This window comes from Malurus melanocephalus, unplaced genomic scaffold (assembly GCF_030028575.1).
Source record: "Malurus melanocephalus ecotype Western Australia unplaced genomic scaffold, MMel_1.1 scaffold_827, whole genome shotgun sequence".
Taxonomy (NCBI): Eukaryota; Metazoa; Chordata; class Aves; order Passeriformes; family Maluridae; genus Malurus; species Malurus melanocephalus.
Window position 1 is genome coordinate 1 of NW_026624059.1, and position 22509 is coordinate 22509.

At 49.9% G+C, this 22509-nt stretch overlaps 2 protein-coding genes across 2 annotated transcripts; both read left to right on the top strand.

The window, feature by feature from the left end:
- Positions 1–209: 209 nt before the first annotated feature.
- On the top strand, positions 210–12575 carry LOC130585123 (hydrocephalus-inducing protein homolog; the record flags this gene model as incomplete). The annotated part of the gene is made up of 7 exons (XM_057385458.1): positions 210–309; positions 801–919; positions 1982–2208; positions 3047–3114; positions 4586–4821; positions 11217–11472; positions 12438–12575. Coding segments are annotated over 6 exons (852 nt in total), but the record flags the coding sequence as incomplete, so codon positions are not given.
- On the top strand, positions 11410–21926 carry LOC130585110 (hydrocephalus-inducing protein homolog). The gene is made up of 13 exons (XM_057385441.1): positions 11410–11472; positions 12438–12581; positions 12742–12885; positions 13866–14179; positions 14647–14995; positions 16078–16176; positions 16347–16445; positions 17146–17355; positions 18123–18260; positions 19748–19925; positions 20442–20921; positions 21031–21152; positions 21789–21926. Exons 1-13 carry the CDS (start codon positions 11410–11412, stop codon positions 21924–21926), a joined length of 2478 nt encoding a protein of 825 aa, XP_057241424.1.
- The last annotated feature ends 583 nt before the right edge of the window (positions 21927–22509 follow it).

Sequence of the window (22509 nt, forward strand, 5' to 3'; positions counted from 1 at the left end):
AGAGCTGGTTGAAAAAATAATTTCTGCGGGGCCCTGGCAGGGATGGGAGCCTGACTAAAGCTTCCAAACTCTGTTATCAGTGTTGTTGATAAGTGTTGCTCACTCCTTGCTTGTCACTGATGCACTAAATAAAGGCTTACAGGGCTGTGGTTGAAAACAAGAAATGTGATCTTTGAAGATAAATGTTTTGCTGTCTCCTTCTGCTTTAGGAGGGAGAGGTCAGGCCGAATTGTTCGGCTGAAATCAATGTGTTCTTTAAGCCTCGAGAAGCCCGAGTCTATCAACAGACSGTTTACTGTGACATCTCAGGTACAGCTGCTTCCTGCCTCTCACCCCAGTGAAAGTGAGGTGCAAATGCTCTCCCAGGTCACTGGGCTCCTGTGTAATTGTTGGGAAGGGTCTGTGGTCAGCAGGGCAGTGCCAGCACATCCCCACTGTCCCTACAGCTTCCAGAGGATCTCCTCTATTTAGCTTTTTCCCCTCTCAGCCGTTCTGAATGCTGCATGTATTTAGTCTGTTCCTCCTCCTTTGGTAAAAACACTCTTTGAGGTGCACCCAGAAGGAGGTAGAACCAAATTTCTGGCATTTCCTAAAGTTCCAGTATCAACATAGAGGCAGAAGAAAGGATGGTCTCTGTGGACGTATTGTATCTCCTGCGGGAAGAGAAGGCTCTGTATCTTCTCCTGGAACATTGGGAGCTGGTCTCATGCAGCTCAGAGTCAGGGACTAGCACTAAGGCAGCCTGGAAAATGCAGGATAGCAGAAGGAATTACCGTACTGAAATAGAAATCTCTCCCCAGGACGTGAGACCAGGCTGCCCCTGTTCCTCACAGGGGAAGGCCTTGGACCCCAACTCCGCTTCAACTTTGAGGAACTGAACATCGGGGAGGTTTTTATCAAAGCAGTCAACAGATATGAGGTGAGCAGCAGGTTTGGCATGGATCTTTGTGGCTCCCGGGAGCAGCAGTGAGCCTTGTGGACCTGTGGAATTCCTGGCAACTTGTGCAATTGTGATGCAAGTCAAATTTGAGGGGTTTCTTGGAATCTGGATCTCTTTGATGGGGTTGGAAATGTCTGTTATTCATGAAACCCCAATCCCTTCTTTTCAGCAGCCTCCCTTGGAGATCAGTTGTAAGGCTTCCTGGAAAACAACCCGTTGGCACATGAGAGCAACACTGGGTCAAAAAGCTTCATGTTCAGAGGCTTTTGTTCCATCCCCAGACACAAATCACCTTTGTGCTCAGGCTGTCCAAAAGCAGCTGGAACAAACTGGCTGCATATGAGCTTGAGTCCATTGCAAACCATTTTCAGTCAAAACTGAACTAAAAAACTGAAATAATCCTGCCTATTCCTGGGAGTCAGAGGAAAGCCATTCATCCTCCTGGCTCAGCCCTGGCCCTCTCAAAGAGCTTGCAGTGCTTGCTATTGCTGACCAGTCCCTCACCACACTTCAGCCTTGGTACATCTCTGCCTCTAGAAAGAGCAAAGGGTTTCTGAGAAGGAAGCAAAGGAATTTTCTACATCTTTCCTTCCGGTGTCTTCTACATGCAGTAAATGGGTTGACTGCAATGGAAGCTGAACATGTCCTGCCATGGTTGGGTACACCTGGAGCAGCAGCAGCGGCTCTGTGGTGATTTCACTGGTAATGCTGCAATGCCCAGTGCTGTTCTTAAGGCTGGGTGTGAATGAACTTGGGGATGATGAGCAGCTCCTCTGTGCTGCAGGTCAAAGTGGACTGTCTGTGCCAGTGGGAAGACCCCAGAGTGACTGTTCTATGTGAAGTTATCACTGCTTTGCATGAAAAACCCAAAGGCATACAAAATTGTCTTTCAAAGTTGGGTTTTTTGGCTCCTGCCATGCAGCAGCACAGGGCATCTTCTCCCTTTTACAGGTGTTAATTGTTTAATTTGAAAGAAACTCGGACTTCTGAAAGAAAGGAAGATTCCTCATGTGTTTCCATTTTGCTTTCCTGCTGCTGTAGGCAGTCCTGATAAACAAGGGACCTATTGAGGCTCCCTTCAGCCTCATCCCTCCAACCACAGCCATGGGCTCCTGCTTCACCTTCCTGCCCCAGAAGGGCATCGTGGCACCAGAAAAGCTCCAGGCTATTCGGATCACCTTCCTTCCCACTGTCCTGGGGGAGTTCAAGGAAAAATTCTGCTTCCGTGTGACTGGAGCTCCTGAGACACCTTTGACCTTGACTATCAGGTGAGGAGGGCTCTGGGAGCTTGCTGGGCACAACTGTAGCTGTCTCTGGGACATCTCCCAATACTTCATTTTGTGGCAGTACAGGCAAAAAAGGTGTTGCCCGAGGTGTTCATTTTGGCTCTGATCCTGGCATCTTTCTAATGTAGGGGTGCCTGCTGCCCTCTATGGGTACCCAGGAGCTGGAGTGACTCCTTCCTACAGGGATGTCTCTCCCACTTAGACCCTGGCAGGCTGTGGGATGGATCAGCTTTGGGCAGTACCTGGTTTGGGATGTGCCACCTTAACACCCTGCAAGGCCCCCAGGGCTTTGGAGATGGACCAGCCTGGGTGATTCTGCACCAGCAGCAGTGTTTTTGAAATCCTGTTGGTAATGCATCCCGAATGGGCAGCAGCAGCCTCACCCCAGCTCCCACACCCATGCAGTGCAGAACAAGCTGTGCTCATGACTCCTGTGCAGAGTGCTCTGGTACCTCCTTTTCACAGCCAGGAAAGGGCTGATATAAGAGACAGGGAACTCTGCAGCAGGAACTGTCCCAAGGATTTGGGCATCATCCCACAAAGTGGTGCCATTGCAAAGGATAAAATCCTCACCCAGCAAAGGGAAAAGGTGGGAAAAAAAAAAAAGAAGAAAAGTGATGATAGGTAAAACTCACTTCTCAGGACCACTTCAGCCTGAGGCTTTGTCCCAGATAATCTGTCGGCTGCTGACCACTTTGCTTTGGCTGCCTCCTGTCCACATGGGTGCTGGGTTGATTTGAACACCCCAGCCCTGATGATACCCAAACACTTTGCAATTCCCTTTAACAAAGCCACTGCCTTCCTGCCTTTGTCCTCGCAGGGGCTTTGTGATGCCACCAACTCTGCATTTCGATGTGTCCGCCCTCCGCTTCGGTGACGTCTCCTGTGGTGAGTGTGCCCTGGGTTTGCACCACGGTGTGAGAGGTTTGTGTGTTGCTGAAATGGAGCACTTGAACATGAGAACATCCGTCACTCGTCTTCCTCCACAGCAGCCTCTTCAGGGCGTTAACTCCAGGGCTGCTGGTGCCTTGGGCAGCATTTTGCCATCATGAGATCAAGCAGGACCAAAGGAATAGAAAGTCAGCATCACTGTTTGGGTTTGGCCACTTCTTCATTTCCTTTTGAATAAGTRGCACAATAAGAAAGGCACCAGGCAGGAATATGGTTCTATAATAGCAGATTCATTCTGCTTAATCTGATTTCATTCTTAAGGCCTCTTCAGCTGAAGGCAGCTGTTGTATCTTTATTTCTTTTAACTGTGCTGCTGGCTGTTGTCTGCATCTGGTGACCTCCGTGGCATTTGGGATTGTGAGACCTGTGTCTGTCCTTTTTGTGCCCCTCCCCTCCTGCCTCTCTGCTGTAGTCACTGCTGGAGCTGGCAGTGGTCACTGTTTAGGGGCACAGAGAAGCTCTGGCCTGTGCCTGCAGTTGATTCCTCCTCTCCATCTGTGTTCAAATGACTTATGTTTAAATCCGTCAGCCCTGGGAAATATCTCCTCCCCACAGAGCTGGCCAGCCAAGCCATATATCCATCCACAGCAGAGCAGGTTGGGGGCTGATGTCCTGGCTCTGCAGGACATCCCCATGAGGTGTGGTTGTATCCCTGGCTCTCCTCTCTGGACACCCAGTCTCAGAGCCTTTGTGGGCAGCAATCACAGCCAGTGAGCAGCGTGGGTGTGGTGTCCCTGTTTGTCGGGTGAGGTGGTTCCTAATTGCTGATCTCGAAGCAAGGCTCAGGTTTTTCTCCAGTGGAGTGGGCTGTGAGCTGTCACGAGCTCAGTCTGGTTGCCCCACATCAGGAGATGCCTTAAGGATCTTACTAGAGAAACTGCATTAGGTGCTTTGCATCATGTTCTAGTTCCTAATTCCATCRTCCCTTTCTTTTACTGTAGCTTCTCCTCAATGACAAATCACTGGATTTATGTCTTGAAAATGATGGGAGTGTTGGTGATGTTAACAGGGCATTTTACTGATTGAATTTTCAGAGAAAATGGTCAGTTTAGGTGCGCACCCATCAATGAGAAATAACTGGTTCTGATTTGAAGCAGGTGAGAGAGCTCCTCCCCATCAGAGAGAGAAATTTGTGGTGTTCAGCCGGGCTAAGAGTGGACATTTCCAAGGCAGGAATCTGGGATCAGTGTCAAAGGGAACTGTAAATCCTCCTTCTGCTGCTTAATGAGCTGTAGTTCAGATAACAAAGAGCTAAAATCGAAGCATATTTCTATCTATCTATTTTCTATCTTTCTATATTCTATCTATCTTTCTATATTCTATCTATCTATTTCTATTTCTACCAGGATATTCATATCAGGAATCATGAGATAATTGATGCCTAAATGGATATTTGTCATTTTCTTAGGTTTTCCTCGCACCTTGAAGTGCTGCCTGTCTAACACCAGCATGGCATCCGTGGRCTTCAACCTCCGTGTTCCTGGGGACGGCTTGGGAGAGCCCAGCGTTTGCAGCTCTGTTCAGATGTTCARAACCGATCGCGAGGCTTGGAATAAGAGAGCTCAAGGTGTTATGAGGCCAAGTGAATTCACAATACATCCCTCCACAGGGATTGTCCGCGCCCTGGGATCCCAGGATATCGAGGTATGGGAAGAGTCYGGCAGGTGAGGGTGAATCTTCACTGGAGAGTGGGAGGGCTTTGGYTCTGCTTTGAGCATCGTGTGAGTGAGAGCTCTGCACTGGTRAGAGGCCTCTGTTAGCTGGGTCACTCGGGATATTCCTGAAGGAGCACTGTTTYGTTTCCAAAACMATACACTGAAATCATGTACCAGATGGTCACGTACAGAAGCCATTCTTGTGTTTTTGAGGGTGATTTCTTTGATTGAAAGTGGGCAGAGGAAGGATGAGGACAGAAGGTGGCTGTTAAAGAGAGAGATATCGTGGTATAGAGCAGCTTGCTTTCCTTCCTGGTCTCATTTCTCCTCTCCTGGGGAGCAGAGTGGGTTGTAKTCACTGCAGGGATCTTCAGTGGGGACAGAAAACACTCTGCAGCCATGAACTGCCCAGCATCTGCTGGGCCACACTTTGTTCTCAGCTTTCTSCTGTAAAACTGAACTTGTTCTGTTCAAGACAATAGATTTCTTCTGCATTTATGTTATTGTAGTCAGGTGAAAAATTGGTCCCTTTAACAAATCTGATATTGCCAGAATGCTTTTGTTATTCCCAAAGACTGTGCTTTACTTATGGACCAGCAGAAGAATTAAGGCAAAATCCTCCCTTTCTGTACTATGGAACAAGAACTGGAGGACACCATACATGGGCAATGAGGTTTTGTGAGTGAGAAAATATTTTCTGCTCTTCTCTTCTACCAGGTCACCCTATGTTCCAACACTGCCAGAGAATACAAGATGGAGCTGGTGGTGGATGTGGAAGGTGTGGGCAAGAAGATGTTGGCATTGCCCATCACAGCCAGGTACCAGCACTTTCCTTGCAGCTGCTTGTCTTTCCTTGTGCATCCAGCACCAGCACACTGCCTGGCTGCTGCTTAATGRGTTGGGTCTGCCCATCTAGACATGAGAACAGTGCCAGGAGAGCAGCSCATGGTGAGAAGCCCTCCTGCTCACAGCCAGGCATGGCCATAAGCCTTTTTCTAAAGGGAGCAGGAATAAGGTTAATTGTTGGCCTGGGGTCTGGTACTCAAGGGGCAATGAATTTCCCTTCTTCCTGCAAGTGGTGGACTTGTCCTGGGGTGTGACCCCCTGTAGCCCTGGTTTGGGACACAGTGAGCAGCCTGCTGAGAGCTGGGGTCTGCTTCATTTAACCAGTGCATGTGCCAGTGGGAAAGGGGCTCATGGTGGGAGTAGGGCAGGGAAAAGATATTATGAAGAGGAATATAGTCCTTGATGTGGTAGGTGAGTTCAGGTTTCACTGCTTCCCTCTGGCTATTTTGGGTAATGCTCTCAGAGCTGAGGCCAGAAGCTTTTCTTGTTAAAGCCAAATTCCATCCTGCTGTGCTGCTGTGGGCATCAGTTTAATGACAAGAGGGATGCAGTTCCCTGGTGCTGTTTCCTCTCCCAGGCAGAGCCATCCAGTCAGTGCCTGGGCTGTTTTGTCAAGCAAGTGCAAATGGGGAGAGTCAATATAGAGACCCTACATTGTGGTGTGAAGAGCAGAGGGAGCTGTAGGAATTGGGAGAGGATGATCATCCACTCCGTAGGGCTTGTGCCCTCCACTGCTGGAAGAGATGGCTCAGTTTTCAGGCAGGGCAAGAGCTCTGCAGGAGAAGAGGGAATCATTTTTACTGATACACTGGAATCTTGTGTTCTTTTAGCCTTGGTGGGCACTGGTCCTCATTGACAGGTCCTCAAGCTCCCCCAGAGCTCATGGCTCATTGGGACTGCTGAAGGAATTCTTGCAAGTGTCCTTGGGCAAAGAAGGGGCAAAGCTGTTAAAACAGCTYGGTAACAGCTCTGTCTGGGCCCTTGGAAGCCTCTGCAGTGCTGAGCCTCAGGGCTTGCCCCTCCTCGACAAGAGGTGTTCTGGTAAAAAGAAGTTGAAGATGATTTATCACTGTAGGAGTATTAAATTTCTATTCAATTTTACAAATGTCTTATGCTCAGTGGAGCTCTTGGAGGGCAAAAGTTCTCAATGCTCTCAGCATCTCTAATTCCCTTGGGGTTATCTCTTTGCTCAGATGCCACATTCCTACACTGCGAGTGACTGACCCCATCGTGTCGTTTGGGTGGTGCTGCCTAAAGGTCCCATATATCAAGAAGCTGACCCTCGTGAATGACAGCAAATATCCAGGCTGTTACATGGTTCTTCCTCAGGTTTGGCTTTTCATCCAGCTCCTCCTCTCCAAATGTTATTGAAGGGGTTATTAGGGGAATAAAAGAGTTTGAATAAGACTTTGCTGATTTCTATTCAAACCTAAAGGTTTGCTGAGAACAACAACCTACCTGAATACAAACTTCAGGAAACAGTTTAACATGTTGAGGAAGATGTTTATATTCTAGTCTTTGACTTGTTTTCATGTGGGAGAGCTTAAAGGGTTGTGAAAATCTGATGCAAGGAGGCTGCCAGCACAGGAGTGGGTGTTTGTGGATGCAGCAACTTTTGGACCCCCTGGGGATGCTCAGCACCTGCACCTTGCCTCTTGTTTTTTGCCTTTTTGCTTTCTCCTGAGGATTTYTACAACTGTGTGTGAATTACTCTTRTGGTAGACATTAAGTAGTTGAAAGTTTCCTCAGTTCTGAAGTTGCTTTTGATTCTGTCYCTTCTAGGAAAACAAGGAGAACGCTCCCGCGTGGTACTACAGCTCTGCGCCATCTGGGATTATCGAGGGTCACAGCTCGCTGGAGATACCTCTTACAATTGAGGCCCGGTGCCTGGGAGAGTGCAGCATCACTGCTGACATCGCAGTGTTTGGGAATGAGGCATCCCCACTGGTGAGAGCGAGGGGAGATGTGTGCCCTTGGGCAGCTCATCCCAGTGGAGCATGAAGTGTACAGGGATTCTTCCAGRAACTTGTGATATAAACATAAAAATATTATAAATATTTATAAAATATAAATTTATAAGTTTCTAGAGATAAATATATATAAATACATAGGGCCAGTGTGGACAAAGAAAGAAGGGATTGGCAKCACAAGCAGCAGCTTATGCCTAGAAAAGAGGAAGGGCAAATCCTCACAGGTGTTAATCTCAGTCCCTGACCCACCATATAGTTACAAATATGGGAAATGGGATAACAACCCCAGTTTGAAACCCAGACCAGTCTCTGGGTCTCACACTCTRCCATGTTATCAGAGGAACAAAAGTGCTGCTTCATTTGAATTGTTCAGGAGCACACAGGCACATCCCTGAATCCTGCCAAAGCAAGCATTGTGTACGAGACCACTGAAGGGATTACTTGTGCAGAGCTTTTCTGGAAGTCAGGTCCCTCAGTTACTAATTAATGCCCATTATCATACARCATGAAGAATACACATAAGCACAAATAAGAGGCAGCTAACTTGCCTCATCTCYACTCTGAAGAGCCTGCTTTGCTTCTGACTTGTACTGGTTTCACCAGTGTAACTTCAGAAATGTTAAAGAACTGAGTGTTCAMGGGTGGCTGTGCAGCAGCAAAAGTTGTGAGGGTAGTTTGGGGCAAGATGGAGAAGYGAATGATGGAGCTGGCAGGAGGTAGAGGAAATAGCAGAGTGGAGGAAGGGTGAAGAAGCAAACATGGCAAATAGCATTTCTTTGTCCTCTGATAATGGGAGCTTGTGGCTTTCAGATGGGATCACTGCAGACCCCATGCTTGATCCAGGCCTTCTGTTTCCATCTACATCACTGAAAACTTCAAACAGCCATAGTTTTCCGCAGTCTAGGAGTGCTCTTAGAGCTGTCTAAGCTTTTAAAACTCTCCTTGTTGTGTCTTTTTTTAAATCTTTCCTACCTTCTTCTTGGAACAGGAGATCCATTTAGAGTGCACTGGACAGGGACCRGTTGTCTTTGTACATCCAAGACAGATAAACTTTGGCAATATCGAAGTCTTACAAGAGCATTCCAAAAGCCTCTGCCTCTCCAATCAGACTGCCATTCCTGCAGCCTTCTGGACAGAGATGGTGAGTGTCTCTGGGGCTGCTTTCCAGTGAAAATGGGTGGTTAGTAGCAGCCCTTGACTTGTCTTTTTCTATGCCATGTTTCTATATTGTTCTGTGTGAGAGGAAGCAAGATATTCTGAGTGCAGCAAGAGGAGCCAGGATCTCAGGCAACCCTCAGTGAAATAGCTTGCAGAGTGATTGGAGCAGAAATGAGTCTGGATCATGTTTGCRAATTCTCCCTTAATTTTGTGGAAGATATTTAGCTGTGCTAATCATGCTTTTGGAACTTGGAGATCAAGAGAAGCCTGCGGTCCTTTGCTCCCGAGAGGGCATGGATTTCCCTATGGATTCCCCATTCCATCAGCATTTGCTTTGTGCCAAACTTGTGTTAATGGCAGAAAGCGTGGTGTTTGCTGGCCTCAAACTGCTTGTGGGGAGAGGCGAGTTTCACAGCTCCYGTGGGTCAGAGCAGCAGGGCTGTCACACACAAATACAGGAGCGAGGGTTGTGCACCCCCACAGCCTGTGGTCTCTGTAGCGTTACAGAGTATCTGCAGAGCAGCTGCAGAGAAAGATGTTTAATTCCTGGAGGCTGCAGGGCTGGGGCTGTGGCTGCTCCTCTGGCAGGAGCAGCGAGGCCGCTGCAGCCAGGAAGGGTACGTGGCTCTGGGCTGTGGGGGATGTGCTCCCTGCTGGAGCCAGGGGATCTGTGAGACGCTTGAAAACAGCCTTGRAAAGAGCTTTGATCTTCTCCACGTTGGCTGGGTTGAACTTCTGGAGCTGCTTAAAGCCAACCCTGACACTGTGGACTTGTTTGTGTTTGTGGATAAAGCATTGGGCCATGTGGGAGTGTCCAGGCTCATCCTCCTGGGCCAAAGAGGAGCAGGGGGAATTTTCCTCTTGCTGCTTTTCCAGCTGTTTGAGGGGGATAAATGTAACCCCAAAGTGGGGAATTGCCAGGACAGCTTTCCCTGAGTGCAGGGAGCAGTGCCCCTGGGCTGGGTGGGCTGGCGTGTGAAGGGTGGGTTTTACGTGCTCATTCCAGCCCTGCCCTGCAGAGCTGTGTCCATGATGCTGTCCCGGTGTGAGGCTCCCTGCCCTGGGCACCTCCAGCTCTCACCCCATCCACAGAGGGAGCTCCATGAGAAACCAAAGCATGAGAATCCTTAGCAAGGCCATGCTGTGCCCACAGGGCACATCTTGCAGGTTTTTTCTGCTTGCTGCTTTCCTGCCCTGCTGTAACCATGCAGAGCTGCCTTTTGCAAAGCAGAGGGCTCTGGGGCCCCTCTCTGCAGCTGATGGTCAGTGGGAAGTGAGGATTTGAGACCTTCAGGGGCTGTTGAGAAGCACTGACAGCCCCTTGGGAAAGAAGACTTTGGTGCTTTGGTGTTGGAGTTTTGCTCATCTGGCTTTGCAGAGTTATTCTTCAGGCTCTCAGCAGTGTTCTCCAGCCGTGTGGCTGCTGGGGTGGGATTTGAGCAGCYCTGGCTTCCTCTGGCCTTGAGCCTTTGTGCAGACCCAGCTCAGCTGTCAGGAAGCCAGGAGAGAGTAAATAACTTCCCTTGGCAAGCACTCCAAAGAGAGACTGGAGGGGGAATAACCTTCTCCTGAGGAGGAGCATCCCTTGGGTTGAGCAAAACTGGGCTAATGACGTGAGTCTGTTAAAGGAGGGTAAAATATAGGTTGTATAAGCTCTTGGAGAGTTGCTGTTGCCAGACTCCATAGCTTAAATTTTGGGATATGAAACCTTTATAATTTTTATGCTCATCTCCTTAGTCCCCCTGTTTTCCTGCACCCCACAGCAGAGCAGGGTCCACGGTTTTCATCCTACATTTGTGTTTGACTTGTGTTACAGGGTGGMAAATACTCATGCTGGAAGATTGAACCCAGTAAAGGAGTGATCCCCCCTAATTCTGAAGTGTCTGTGATTGTCACAGCATACCTGGATGACACAATTAAATTCCACGACAAGCTGAAGGTGTTCATTGAGAACAACCCTGAGAACATTATCTCTGTCCAGGGTGTAGGCACTGGCTCCACAATTGTYACTGACAAACCATTTGCTCCAGAGTTCAACTTTAAGCCCCACTTCAGGTAGGAGACTCTCAGCTTCCACTTCTCCTGTGGGTTCAGCAAGGAACAATTTTTCCACAGTCCTTCAGGCTAGATCTTCTTCAGTACTCARTGTCTCAGCTCTGTTTCCCTGAAGCCTGATTCCTTTCCCTGATTCCTTTAGAAATACATCATCTGAAAKTTGATCCTGGAAAGCCACAGAAATGAAAAATCTGGAAGACCTGGCTGTAGCTGAAGCTTTGAGCTTGGGCAGCCTTTTGGGTGGAAGTTTTATTGCAGAGTGGGCAGTCAGGGAATGTCACCAGAGTGCTGAAGCAGAGTGACCACAGAGAAATAGCAGCTCCCATGACATTTTCTATCTCTGCTTCTCTTCCAGCTTCACTCACTGCCRTTACCGGTTCAAAGTGACAAACAAAGGACGACGCATCCATCAGCTGTACTGGACCACAGAAGGGTTCAGCATCTTTCGGCGGAATAATCATTCCTCTGCCCTCAATGTCACCAAGAAAAAAGCTGTTACTCAGATCCCCCGACCTGGCAGCCCCGTGTTTAAGCTGAGGCCAACACAGATGGGCCTGAAGCCTGGCCAGACTGTGGAGGTYGTGCTGGAAGGCTGCTCCAGCACTGCCCAGGTGAGGCCCTGCCAAGGGCTGACCCTTCCCTGTCAGATCCCCTCCACTGGGGCTTCTTCTGCAGCCCCTTGATGTTTGTCTGGGAAAAGGARCGAGTGACTTCAAGAAACTGTTTTGAGGCCAGTTGCTTTTCTTGCTGGCCAGCCTCAGTTGCTAAGGCTCTTTTGTGTTTCCATAGCTACCATAAASCAAACTTGCTGATCCCAAAATACCAGCTGATAGAAGTAAAACAGAAGGCTACCAGTGCTGTGTGCTGAGGCAGAAAGGAGGGGCAGGGGAAATAAGTTGCACTTAGACTAGAAGCCCAGGCAGCAAGTAAATTAATCTAGTGTCAAGTGGTTYTTCTGAGGGAAGCAGGGAGTAAAACAAAAGCCCCGTGAATGGCAAGAGTGTCTGGGAGCAGCATCGCTTTTCCTCCACAAACAAACATGGGCAGAGGGCTGGTCTAGCCCTGAGYCCTGGAGGGSGAAAAAGCAGTGTGCCAGCTTTAATGATCAGTGTTGTCCATCCACGTGGAAAACTGTTCCCAGGGATCATTATCATTGACAACTTGACTTTTTTCAACTTTTCTATTACTGCTTGCCCCAGTCTCTGAGGCAGCCCCAGTGTCCCAGGGGCAGACAGGTTGTGCAGCAGTCTTGGAGAGCAGCTCAGTGGGGCAGATCTTAGCAGAGTCTTGGGGTGTTCTCCTACCTGGACCTTTCTTTCCAGGGGAAATGTAACTCTGCAGAGAACCTTTCAGGTAACGCAGATGTGCATTCCCTGGCTCCAGGACCCCCGGGCACAGTTCTTTAGAATAAATAGGCTTCAGCACAGAAAGAAAAGAGGAGTATTGAGGAGAGCAGAGACTGATTASAGTCACTAATAAAAAGTGACAGGAATAGCACCCACGGGTGGATGGCGAGCCAGTGTGGGGTGTTTGACCTGCCAGCACTCACTGGGTGACAAGTGACTCTCGCATGCAGGATGTGAAGGAGCGGCTACTGTGYCATGCTATTGTGGGGAATGAGAACGCAAAGAGGCTGATAATGCAAGTGGATGTCACCTGCAAGTTCATTTCTCCTGTTGTGGAAATGTCTTCCAAAGCAATCACTTTCCATGTGGAGAAGGTAAGTCTGTGGATTGCATCCTGGCATTCACAGGTGTAACAGTTAAATTGTCTGGAAATAAATAGAGAACTTCTGGGATTGAAAAATGTGAAGTGCATCAGAAAGGGAAGGAGGTCTATGGCCACTTGAGGTTGTTTTCCCTTGTCTCCTGTTTCTGTAGAAACCYGGTGATGTCCTGACTCTGCAGTACAAGCCTCTGACTTTAAAAAACACCTCCTCCCTGCCGGTCAGAATTGTGCTGGACTTGGAGCAGCCGTTCCTAATCTGTGATGTGGACCGGCAGCCCCTTCCTGCAAATTCTGAGGTGAGCAGCCATGGACTCCTCCAGTGGGRTTTGAAGAGGAGRGATATGGTGGTGCATTTCTGTTGGGAGGTSCTCGAGTTGAGAAGTTTATTCTGTAGTGTCAGCCATGGATTAGCCTGAGCTGGATCAGCAGAGCTGCTGAARGAAGCAAAATTTAATCTGAATTGGTAGCATCCATGCTAGCTCTAAGACCTGAGGAGAAGGGAGCAGGAAACCAGGTCTGGGTAAACCATGCAGGGATGGTGTCTCCTGGAAAGCATTTCAGCTCTCCARCACCATCCCCTTGTGCTGCTGCCAAGCACAGAAACGTGAACCTGAGTGAATCTTGTCATAAATTGAGTCTCAATTACCAATCAGAGACGGTATCCAAATTGTTATAAGTTAGGTCTCAACAACCGATCCGAGACAGTATCCAATGAAGTATAAATTTGATTAATTAAGCAAGCAGATAGTGGTCAAACAGCGCTGGGCAGGCCGGGTGAGTCTGTACCTCCTCCAGCACTCTCCTCACAACACCACACCGCACATAGTCCGAGCCCCTCCTTTTATACAGTCTCTATCTCGGGGTGACGTGGAGCTTCCAGAAACTTCCAGGGATCATACTGCGTCTGTGCTGTGTTGTTGCCAGGGGGGTCTTCTGCTGTACTCTGGTGGAGGCAGGCTCCTCTTCTTTCTGGCAACTCCACAGTGCCCTTCCCCCCAGATACTCAAAGATGTTACAAACAGGGCAAACTCTGCTGGGCTGGCAAACTGTCTTAACAAAGTRTGTGGTRATTTTCYACTGCGATTTCATGAACCAAACTTTATTTATCACAATCTCAGACCAGAGCATGGTGCCTACAGACAGATCCTCACTCTAAAGAAATGAGGGTGAACTGAGAAGCCCACCTGGGCTGGGGTCTCTGAACTTTTACTGTTTCCTGCTRTCGGACTGTGGGACTTGATCACAAAGGTGATTAATGCTCTTCATCTCCTTGCAGCCCATGGTGCTGGATGTAGACCAAGAACTTCCTCTCTGCATCCAGTTTAACCCAGCTTATGAGAACGATTTACATAGCCGGGTAGCAAAGAGGACTCTCAAGATGAGCTTGGTAGAGCATCCTCACGAGGAGCACATCAGAGTTCGGGGAGAAGTCCACTTCCCGAATCTCCATCTCCAGGCCAAGGCCCTGGACTTTGGCTGCATCATCAATGACACTGAACAAGTGCTGTATATGGAGATGACCAATTGCAGCCCAATTCCTGTCCGGTACCACTGGTCATTCCAGACAGACAACCAGGTGAACACCATAAGGTATGTGGCTGAGTACCTTTCATGACAGAAGCTAATGGTTTTGCCATAATGCCCCAAGAAACCAAGCCAAGGTGACCACTGGGCACTGAAGTGCTGCTGTTCCAAAAAAAAAAAAAAAAGAGAGCTCATCCAGAAACAGTTCTGTTTAGGGAACTCGGATCTGGTTCAAAGGCAATAACCTCTATAGCTCTGAGGAGGGTCMTATTTGACTGAGTGGGGAATGCTTGCAGCCTGGCAGTAGAAACACAAGCAGAGTTACCTTGAGCACCTGCTGTGATTTAATATAGGGGATGTCACCTGAGTTACCTGGGAGTGTTGGAAAATATTAACTTCCTCCTAACCCTCCCAAGTTACTGAGCTTACCACACCAACACACCCAGCCTGGGGCTGCATCCCAATGAGGAGCTGCCCTTTCAGGCATCCCTCTCCCACTACAGCTCCATGATCATAGTTATGGTATTTTCCAGATTCATCCCTTCACCACCCAAATTCAAACCCGGCTCACTGAAGAGGGAGGCAGTGTTTTTAAGGAGACCCTCTAAGACTGAAAGTGTGGAGGAGCCAACTGAAGCCGTGGAAGCAATGAAGGGTTCTTCTGCCCGTGAGGATTCTGCGCAGGAGGGCTCTGCCCACGAGGGTTCTGCCCAGGAGAATCTTTCCCAGGAGGGCTCTGCCCAGGAGGGCTCTGCCCAAGAGGGTTCTGCCCAGGAGGGTTCTGCACAGGAGGGTTCTGCCCAGGAGGATTCTACCCAGGAGGGCTCTGCCCAGGAGGATGCTGCCCAGTCACTATCAGATGAGGATTCCCTGGGAGTAGAGGTAGTTTTTCTTGTGCACCTCCCACTTGCATTGCCTCCCCAGCTTGCCACTGAAAAGCCATGCTCATGCTGATCTTCTGTCTTGTGCATTGAGAATGGGCTGGGCAGCAGAGCTACTGGCTGGACATGGGATGTCTGGGGAGGGAGAATAGGATAGTTTTGCTTGGAGAAGCCCACTCAGATCCTACAGACCTATGATGAGTTTTGGATTTTTTAGCTTATTTTCTTTACCATGTATAATGAGGTTTTTATCTGCATCACAATGAGAGGGCTTCCAGCTTCCTTCCTGTATCAAGCCATGACAAGTCCTGATCTCCATGCACCCCCTTCCCAACCCAGCTAGAGTGTTCACATCCCTGCCTTCACCTGAAAGCTGGTATTGCAGTGACAGCCCTGGAGCTGTATGTTATAAAGCAAGACTTTGCAAAGTGACTCCTAGCAAGGAAAAAGGCCTTTGATCTGCCAACTTGCGTGGTGAACATTGGCACTTGGGAGTGGGAAGTGGCCCCTTGTTCTGCATCATGTGGAACAATTAAAAAAATACGTAAGGAAGCAGAAGAGTTTCCAAAAGCCCCAATGTAGGTATTAAGGAGAGGGGTTTGTMCTGCTCACATCCAAATATTGGTTGTTTAACTCTGTTCATTTAACAAAACCCTATAGATGCAAMGAATAGTGTGGCTGAATGTTTTCAGATAGAAACATAAAATCATCTTTATTTCCTGGTTGTTGCCATGTATGCCCAAGTAAACCAGGGAAATTCAAGTGGCCACCGTAGAATYCTGGAATGGTTTGGCTTGGAAGGGACCTTCAGAGACCATGGAGTTCCAACCCTCCRTGCCTGAGTGCTGGGGGAACCCAGTTCCCTCGTGCAAGTTTGATGTAGGAAGTTCAGATGGAGCCCAGGTCTCATCTGGGAGGGTCTGGACCTGCACTTGACCGATGGCATGGACATTCCCACACTTGATTTGTGCCCAGGTCCCTTCTCAGCTGCTCCTGGTGTGCTGAGGTGGAGGAGCCTGCAGCAGAGTGATCTTGCTCAGACCAGCCAACTGCTCACTGCAGCTCATGGTTCTTGTTTTCCAGTTGCTGTCATCCACTGCTGAGGAGCCTCAGGGCTCAGTGAGGACAAATGGTTCGAGTAAGTGCTCAGAGGAGGAGCATCCTGCCTCRAGAGCAGAGGAGGTAGGTGGGATCCAACGTGGGAGGGCTTGGACCTGCATTTGACATTTCCACACTTGATTTGTGCCCAGGTCCCTTCTCAGCTGCTCCTGGTGTGCTGAGGTTGAGGAGCCTGTTAGCAGAGTGATCTTGCTCAGACCAGCCAACTGCAGCCTGTGGTTCTTGTTTTCCAGGCGGTGTTATCCACTACTAAGGAGACTAAAAGCCCAGTGGAGATAAGGAGATTGAGTCAGTTTTCAGAGGTGGAGTACATCACCCGAGGAATGGAGGAAGTAAGTGAGAATGTGTCTCACTTCCATATTTCCAGTGTGGAAAGTGATTCTGACGCCCACTGTCACTGAGGTGGCCCTCAGCATTGCCCACAGAGGGGCCTCACATCCCTCCAAGCCCATCACAAAGCTCTGCTGAAGCAATTGGTCACTGGATAGACCGTGTGGGACATTTTGTAGGGCTGAGCCAGGATGCTCCCTGTGCAGCATCTGTGGAAGTCATTGCTCCCATTTACCTCATCAGGTTGTTGATAGGAAATTTTTGTAGGAACTTTTGCTGTAGCMGCTTGAGAGAGCAGCATGTAAATCTGAGAGAGAGGGAAAAGCCTCAGAAGTCAGTTGAGCTGGGCTGGACTCCTTTCCCCAGCTCAAGGGCTTCCACCTCCAAGTCTCCTGTTTTTCTGATGACAGTGAGAAATGTTTCTAAAGGCAAGTTCTGCAGCAGAGAGAATTTCCTGCTGCCAGGAGACGTTCCAGTTTAATTTAATGTAGTGTATGCTCATTGATAAGTGAGTATGGGAGATTTTCCCCATGGTCCCTCCACTTGTCAGGGGCATGGACACAGGATAAGCTCAGGGTGATTCTTGGCTGTGTTTGGGGAATAAGCCCCTCCAGCTATGACTGTACTGTAATCCAAGTCACAGCTGCTCTTCTGCATCCATTTCCATACTCAACACCTCGATCTCTCCTCCCCTCCCTCCAGGTTTTTGATATCCTGCCGCTGTCGGGTGTGCTGCCACCAGGCCAGAGCCAGCGGGTCTCCTTCACCTTCTTTGGCCACRCCAACATTGTCGCCCGTGTCACGGCGCTGTGCCACGTGGAGGGAGGCCCCACCTACGAGGTTGTGCTGACYGGGGAGGCTTCGTGCCCCAGCTACCAACTGGATGTGGCTGAGATTGACTGGGGCCTGCAGGTACCCCACGCTTCTCCTGGCACAACTCCTTGTCTTGGAATCATGGCCAGCGGGTTCCTGCCCACCTCTGTCCCAGGCTCTCTCCCCTTCTCAGCTCCTTTGTTGGCTCTGGGGGTTGGWATACAACCTTTGAGGAATATGTCCAGAATCCAAGCTGGTTTTTAATGGCCTTCTCCACYYYTCCCCTCCCTGCTGGCCAAGGGACWTAACACCCCYCCTCTTCAAGGGAACAAACACGGCCTCCTGGGAAAGGCAGGGTYCCAGTGAAGATGTCCAGAGGGACATGTCCCTGAGACATCCCTGCACTGATCTGCTCCTAAAGCTTGAGCTCCAAGGAGATGCTCTTGCCTAATACTCTTGCTTAACCCACAAAATAATCCAGGGAGGAAGCTGGGCTTTCAGTCACTGTAGCTGAAAAGAATGTCGCAGAGTAATCCCCACTTTACTTCTTTTCAGTTAAAAGCCTACAGATACTTCGAGCTGCTGGCCCTGCCTGTGTTGCCTTGTATGTCTCTCTTGCCAATATTTGCATGCAGGTGCCTTTTCTTCTGGAATGCCTTAGTGCCACCTCCTTTGTTTCCCCTGGCTGTTGGTGACCCTTCAGAGTGCAGAGGACCTGTGTCCCCTGGTTTATTTATTACCGGCCCTCACATGGCTTTACCACCCCTCTGTAGTTGTGTGGCTGCTTTCAACCCCATGAAAGAGRAAGGATATTCCCAGCAGCAGGCCTGTATCCGTAACTTCCCACTCCTCTATCCTCTCTCCAGGTGTTTAACACAGTCCTTGAAGCAGAGGTCACCCTGCGGAACACCGGCGTGCTTGAATTCACCTACATGGTGCCAAACACCAGCACTGGCACTGCAGCAAACCCTATGCCTGGTGTTCCTGTGGTCGTGCCCYCTACAGTGAGTAGCACAAGTGATTGGCCCTGGGCCTGTATCAGAGAGAGAGAGTTAAAGGAAAAATGGGGGGGAAAAAGAGGAAAAAAAGCAGGGGCGAAAACTTGAACCCAGCCCTGAGAGACAGGGCTGTAGGCAATTGTGGCTGGGGGCAGTGAGGTCAAGCAAGTGCTCACCTAATAGACTCCCCCATGGCCTTGACTGGTGAGTACCACTGGCCAGAGGCACAAGTGCTGAGCTCTCTGGCTGTGCTGACAGTGGAGCTGGGTGCTACTGGCTCTTCTGCCTCCCCGCTGCCAGCTCTAAGCAGCAGTTAYGTATTCCTTGCTTGGGCTTGAAGCTTCTTTGCCAGAAATTGTCACAGCCTCTGTGCTGCTCTCTCCCTCCTCCAGCTTTGCTTCTCTGCAGCAGYTTTGTGGGGCAGTGAGGGGGCCAGGGAGGAGCAGAGGTAGAAGAGCAAGGAGAAGAGTTCACAGCATTCCACCATCCCAGCTTCTCAGTCCTGCCTGGATGTGTTGGAGCTATAGCAGTGTTCCTGTCTTTGTCCCTCTTCAGAATGGGAAGAGGAAGCCTAATGGCTCTCTCATTTTTTCCTGACTTGTCCAAGGGCTGACACACTGGTGCCCTCTTCCTGCAAGCATCCGCAGCCACAGCTCTGCTGTAGCAGCRTCCTGGTGCTGGCAGCTTGGCCCGGCTCCCTTTGGCTGCAGCTGTGTTGTGTGCTGGAGCAACTTAGGGGACCAAGTGGCAGGATTTGTCCTGCTCAGCCCCTTCTCCCTGCAGTAGGAACAGGAATGGGGAGCCCAGGGTCCAACCCAGTGTGCAGGGATGAGTCAAGGAAAGCTGTCCTGTCACCCAGAGCCATGTTTTCCTTCAACCTCAYTGGTGTGAGCCCAGCCTGGGACTTRGACAKCATTTCTGGAAGCCCAGAGAGGAGGTGCCCATCCCACCATCACTCTCAGCCCCAGATCTCATCCTAATCTCTGCTCCTGCATTTCCAGAGATGTATGTTTGCAGGAAACCATGTGGTAGGCTGCACTCATATGCCCTTGGTGTAACCGCAGAGGCAGAAGGTGTTTTTGTTGGGATCATTAATAAGGGATCAGGCCCTTCGACACCAGCCTGGAATTGCTGATGTGCTGTGACAGGGGCTGCTGGCCCTTCTGAGAGTGCAGGCACTTCACTCCTCTTCCTGGCAAAAGAGCTTTTATTTGCTCAGCGTGGCTCTTGCTGGCAGAGGGCAAATGCTGTGAGCAGCAGAGCTGTGTTCACAGGAGGCTGTGCTGGGGCTGCAGCCTTGTGAGCCCTTGGGAGGACACATTGCACCCCAGGGTTGGAGGCATGAGATTTTGGGCACAAGGTCATCTGAAGGTGATGTGGTCTGATGTTTCCTTCCAGATGAGGACCTGTCTTCTCAGCCTGCCTGTCCCCTGAGCCATCCCCCATCAAACCTTCTCTGATGCATTTCCTTTCCTCCTCTCCCATCCCTGCAGGGTTCCATTGCACCGGGTGAGAAGCAAGTGTTGAAAGTCTATTATCTGCCAGGAAGGCCGAGAGTCTTCTCCAGGACTTTCCAGRTCCAAGTGAGTTATCTGGAACCAGCAGAAATCCTCCTGAAAGGAGAGGGAGCCTTCCCTAGGATTACTGTGGACCTACCCTGGATGTTGAAAGGTGAGTGATGTCTGTCTTCTTCCAGGTAGATCCCCTGTTTTTTTCCCCCTACCATAGCCCATCAGGCAGCTCCCACCCATCYCCACCAAGTCTGGAGGTTGCAGGGCTGCCAGACCAATGCTTGACCTCTATGGTTGCTTGCTGAGTCTTGAGCAGTTGAGCCCATTTGGGCTTTCTCCCAGGAACCATCCTGCAGATCTTGCCAGCACATTTTTGGAGGCCTGGAAAGATGATGGCTAGGCAGAAAAGCTTGGAAAAGCTGTAAGAGAGGCTGGCAGGGCTTYTGGCAGGGTTGGATTTGTGTGACATTGCAGGGGATGAGATGGTCCCCTGCCAGGATGAAGACAAGTGAGAGTGAACATGAGGATTCAGAGAAGTGCAGCAGCATCCACTTTTCATAGATGGCTTGAGGGGTTYGATTCTGGGAGTGGCCAGGGCTGGGGAGGTGGGACTTCCCATCCCAAATGGGATTGGCAATGCACCCACACTTCTATTTGTGGATGATTTTTCCTTCAGGAAATGAAAAATACGAGAAGATCCTGAAAGAGATAAGAAAAAATGTGAAAATACGCATTAAGGCCAATAAACCATCTTCTCTGCCCCACCCCATGGATGACGCTGGTGATGAGGAAGAGCAGGAGGAGCAAGAGGAAGAGCAAGAGGAGGAAGAGGAGGAGGAAGAGAATGAAGAGGAAAAGAAGGAAGAAGAAGAGGAGGAAGAGGAGAAAGAAGATGACGAGGAAGAGGAGGAAGAGGAGGAGGAGGAAGAGGAAGAGGAGGAAGAGGAGGAAGAGGAGGAGGAGGAAGAGGAAGAAGAAGAGGAAGAGGAGGAAGAGGAGGAAGAAGAAGAGGAGGAGGAGGAGCAGGAGGAAGAGCAGGAAGAGGAGCAGGAAGAGGAGCAGGAAGAGGAGAAAAAGGAGCCAGAGAAGCAGGAGAAGCAGCAGGAGGAGGAGGAGGAGCAGCAGTATTTACTCTCTATAGAGGCCTCAGAGGATGGTTTGTTTCTGGAGGGAGAGGCCAGTGTTGGGGAAGTGGGACTTCCCAGCTTAAATGGGATTGGCAAGGCGCCCAATCTTCTATTTCTGATTTTTTTTTTTTCCTTCAGAAAATGAGGGCGATGAAAACCCTGATGAAAAAGAATGCCRGAGAAGTGAATCATCTTATCTGTGGTCATCTGTGGCATTGGAGTCATCCGTGATATCATCCCTGGACGAGTCTGGCACCATTGTAAGAACAACTGCTGCCCCATTAGGCAGATGCCACCTTCCCCATATCACTTGAGCCCCTTGCACCCCACAGCAGCTTCCCAGTGCCCTGAAGGCACTTGGGACCTCCCTGCCACACCTGGCCATGACCAGGGGCTGCCCCTCTGGTCATGATTCCCTCATGGAGATGCGCCAACTTCCTGGCTACYCCAGGGGGGCATCCTGAAGGCCATGCTAAAGGGATGGAAGGARATGTAGATCATTTCTGGGAAGTTGGTTGTTCCCAACCCAAGCCCTGCAAGGTTTACAGGCCTTAACAGCAGCAGCTTGACTGTGCCCCGGAATTGTGCTGGCAATGCTTTTTTCCAAGCTGCTTTGGCAGTGGCAGAGGGCAGGCAAGTATCTGGAGCTCTGGAAGGTTCCTGGCTTGTCTGTCTGTCTGGCCAGATCAGCTTTTCTAACAGGGCAGGCAAAGATGCTGGARTTACTTCCCTGGAGATGAGGTCCTGCCTAAGAGAGCAGGAGRTGTCACAGACACRGAGCAGCCAGACAAGAAGAGCCTATCCCCCCTCTCAACRAGAGCAGGGTGGGATCATTTTTCATATGCAAACCTTGCGAAGAACCGTTGCTAGCCAGACATTGTATCTTCTTTCCTCAGCGGGAGACTTGGCTGCAGAGGGAGGTAGAGGAGARGCTGATAGAGGATCGCATTCTGGAGCTGGAGAAAGCTATCACATCCCGGGCCCCGAAGGACAGGGTCTTTAAAAAGCGCATGCGTCAGAGCCTTGTCGAGTGAGTAGGGACTCCCATCCCCATTTCCAGGTGCCCTGTGGGTAACATCCAGCAGAGCCCCTTGTTCCTGGGAGCTCCTCGTGTCTGCAGGGCTGGGAATAGCTGAGCTTTCTGAAAGGAWCTGGTCCTGGTGGCTGTGACACGCTCTCTGTGAGCAGCTGAGTGTCCTTCCTTCCCCAGTGCCATGCTGAGTTTGGGACTGCTCAGCTCCCCACATGTGTGGGGTTCTGTTCCTAGAGCTTAGGGGGTCCAGTGCAGACCATCAAGCCCTTGCAGACAGCACTGACACTGTTCCTGCTGACAACTCCAAGCTGCCATCTTGGTTCCAACTAACAGAGCACACTGAGTAAAAGGAATCACACAWACTCTTGGAAACCCTAAGTCAGGTGGCTTTGATGCTGGTGAGATGRCAGGGCTTACCTAGGTAACTTTTCMTTTGCTCCTTCTTAATGCAACACAGGCACAGAGGGCTCTACTTCAGGAAGAAGATACTCTGCAAAAACAGATCATTCATGTGCTCTCCTGAGTTGGATTGCTCTGGGAAAGGACCTTCCTGTGAATTTTGCCAGTATTGATTATTACATTTA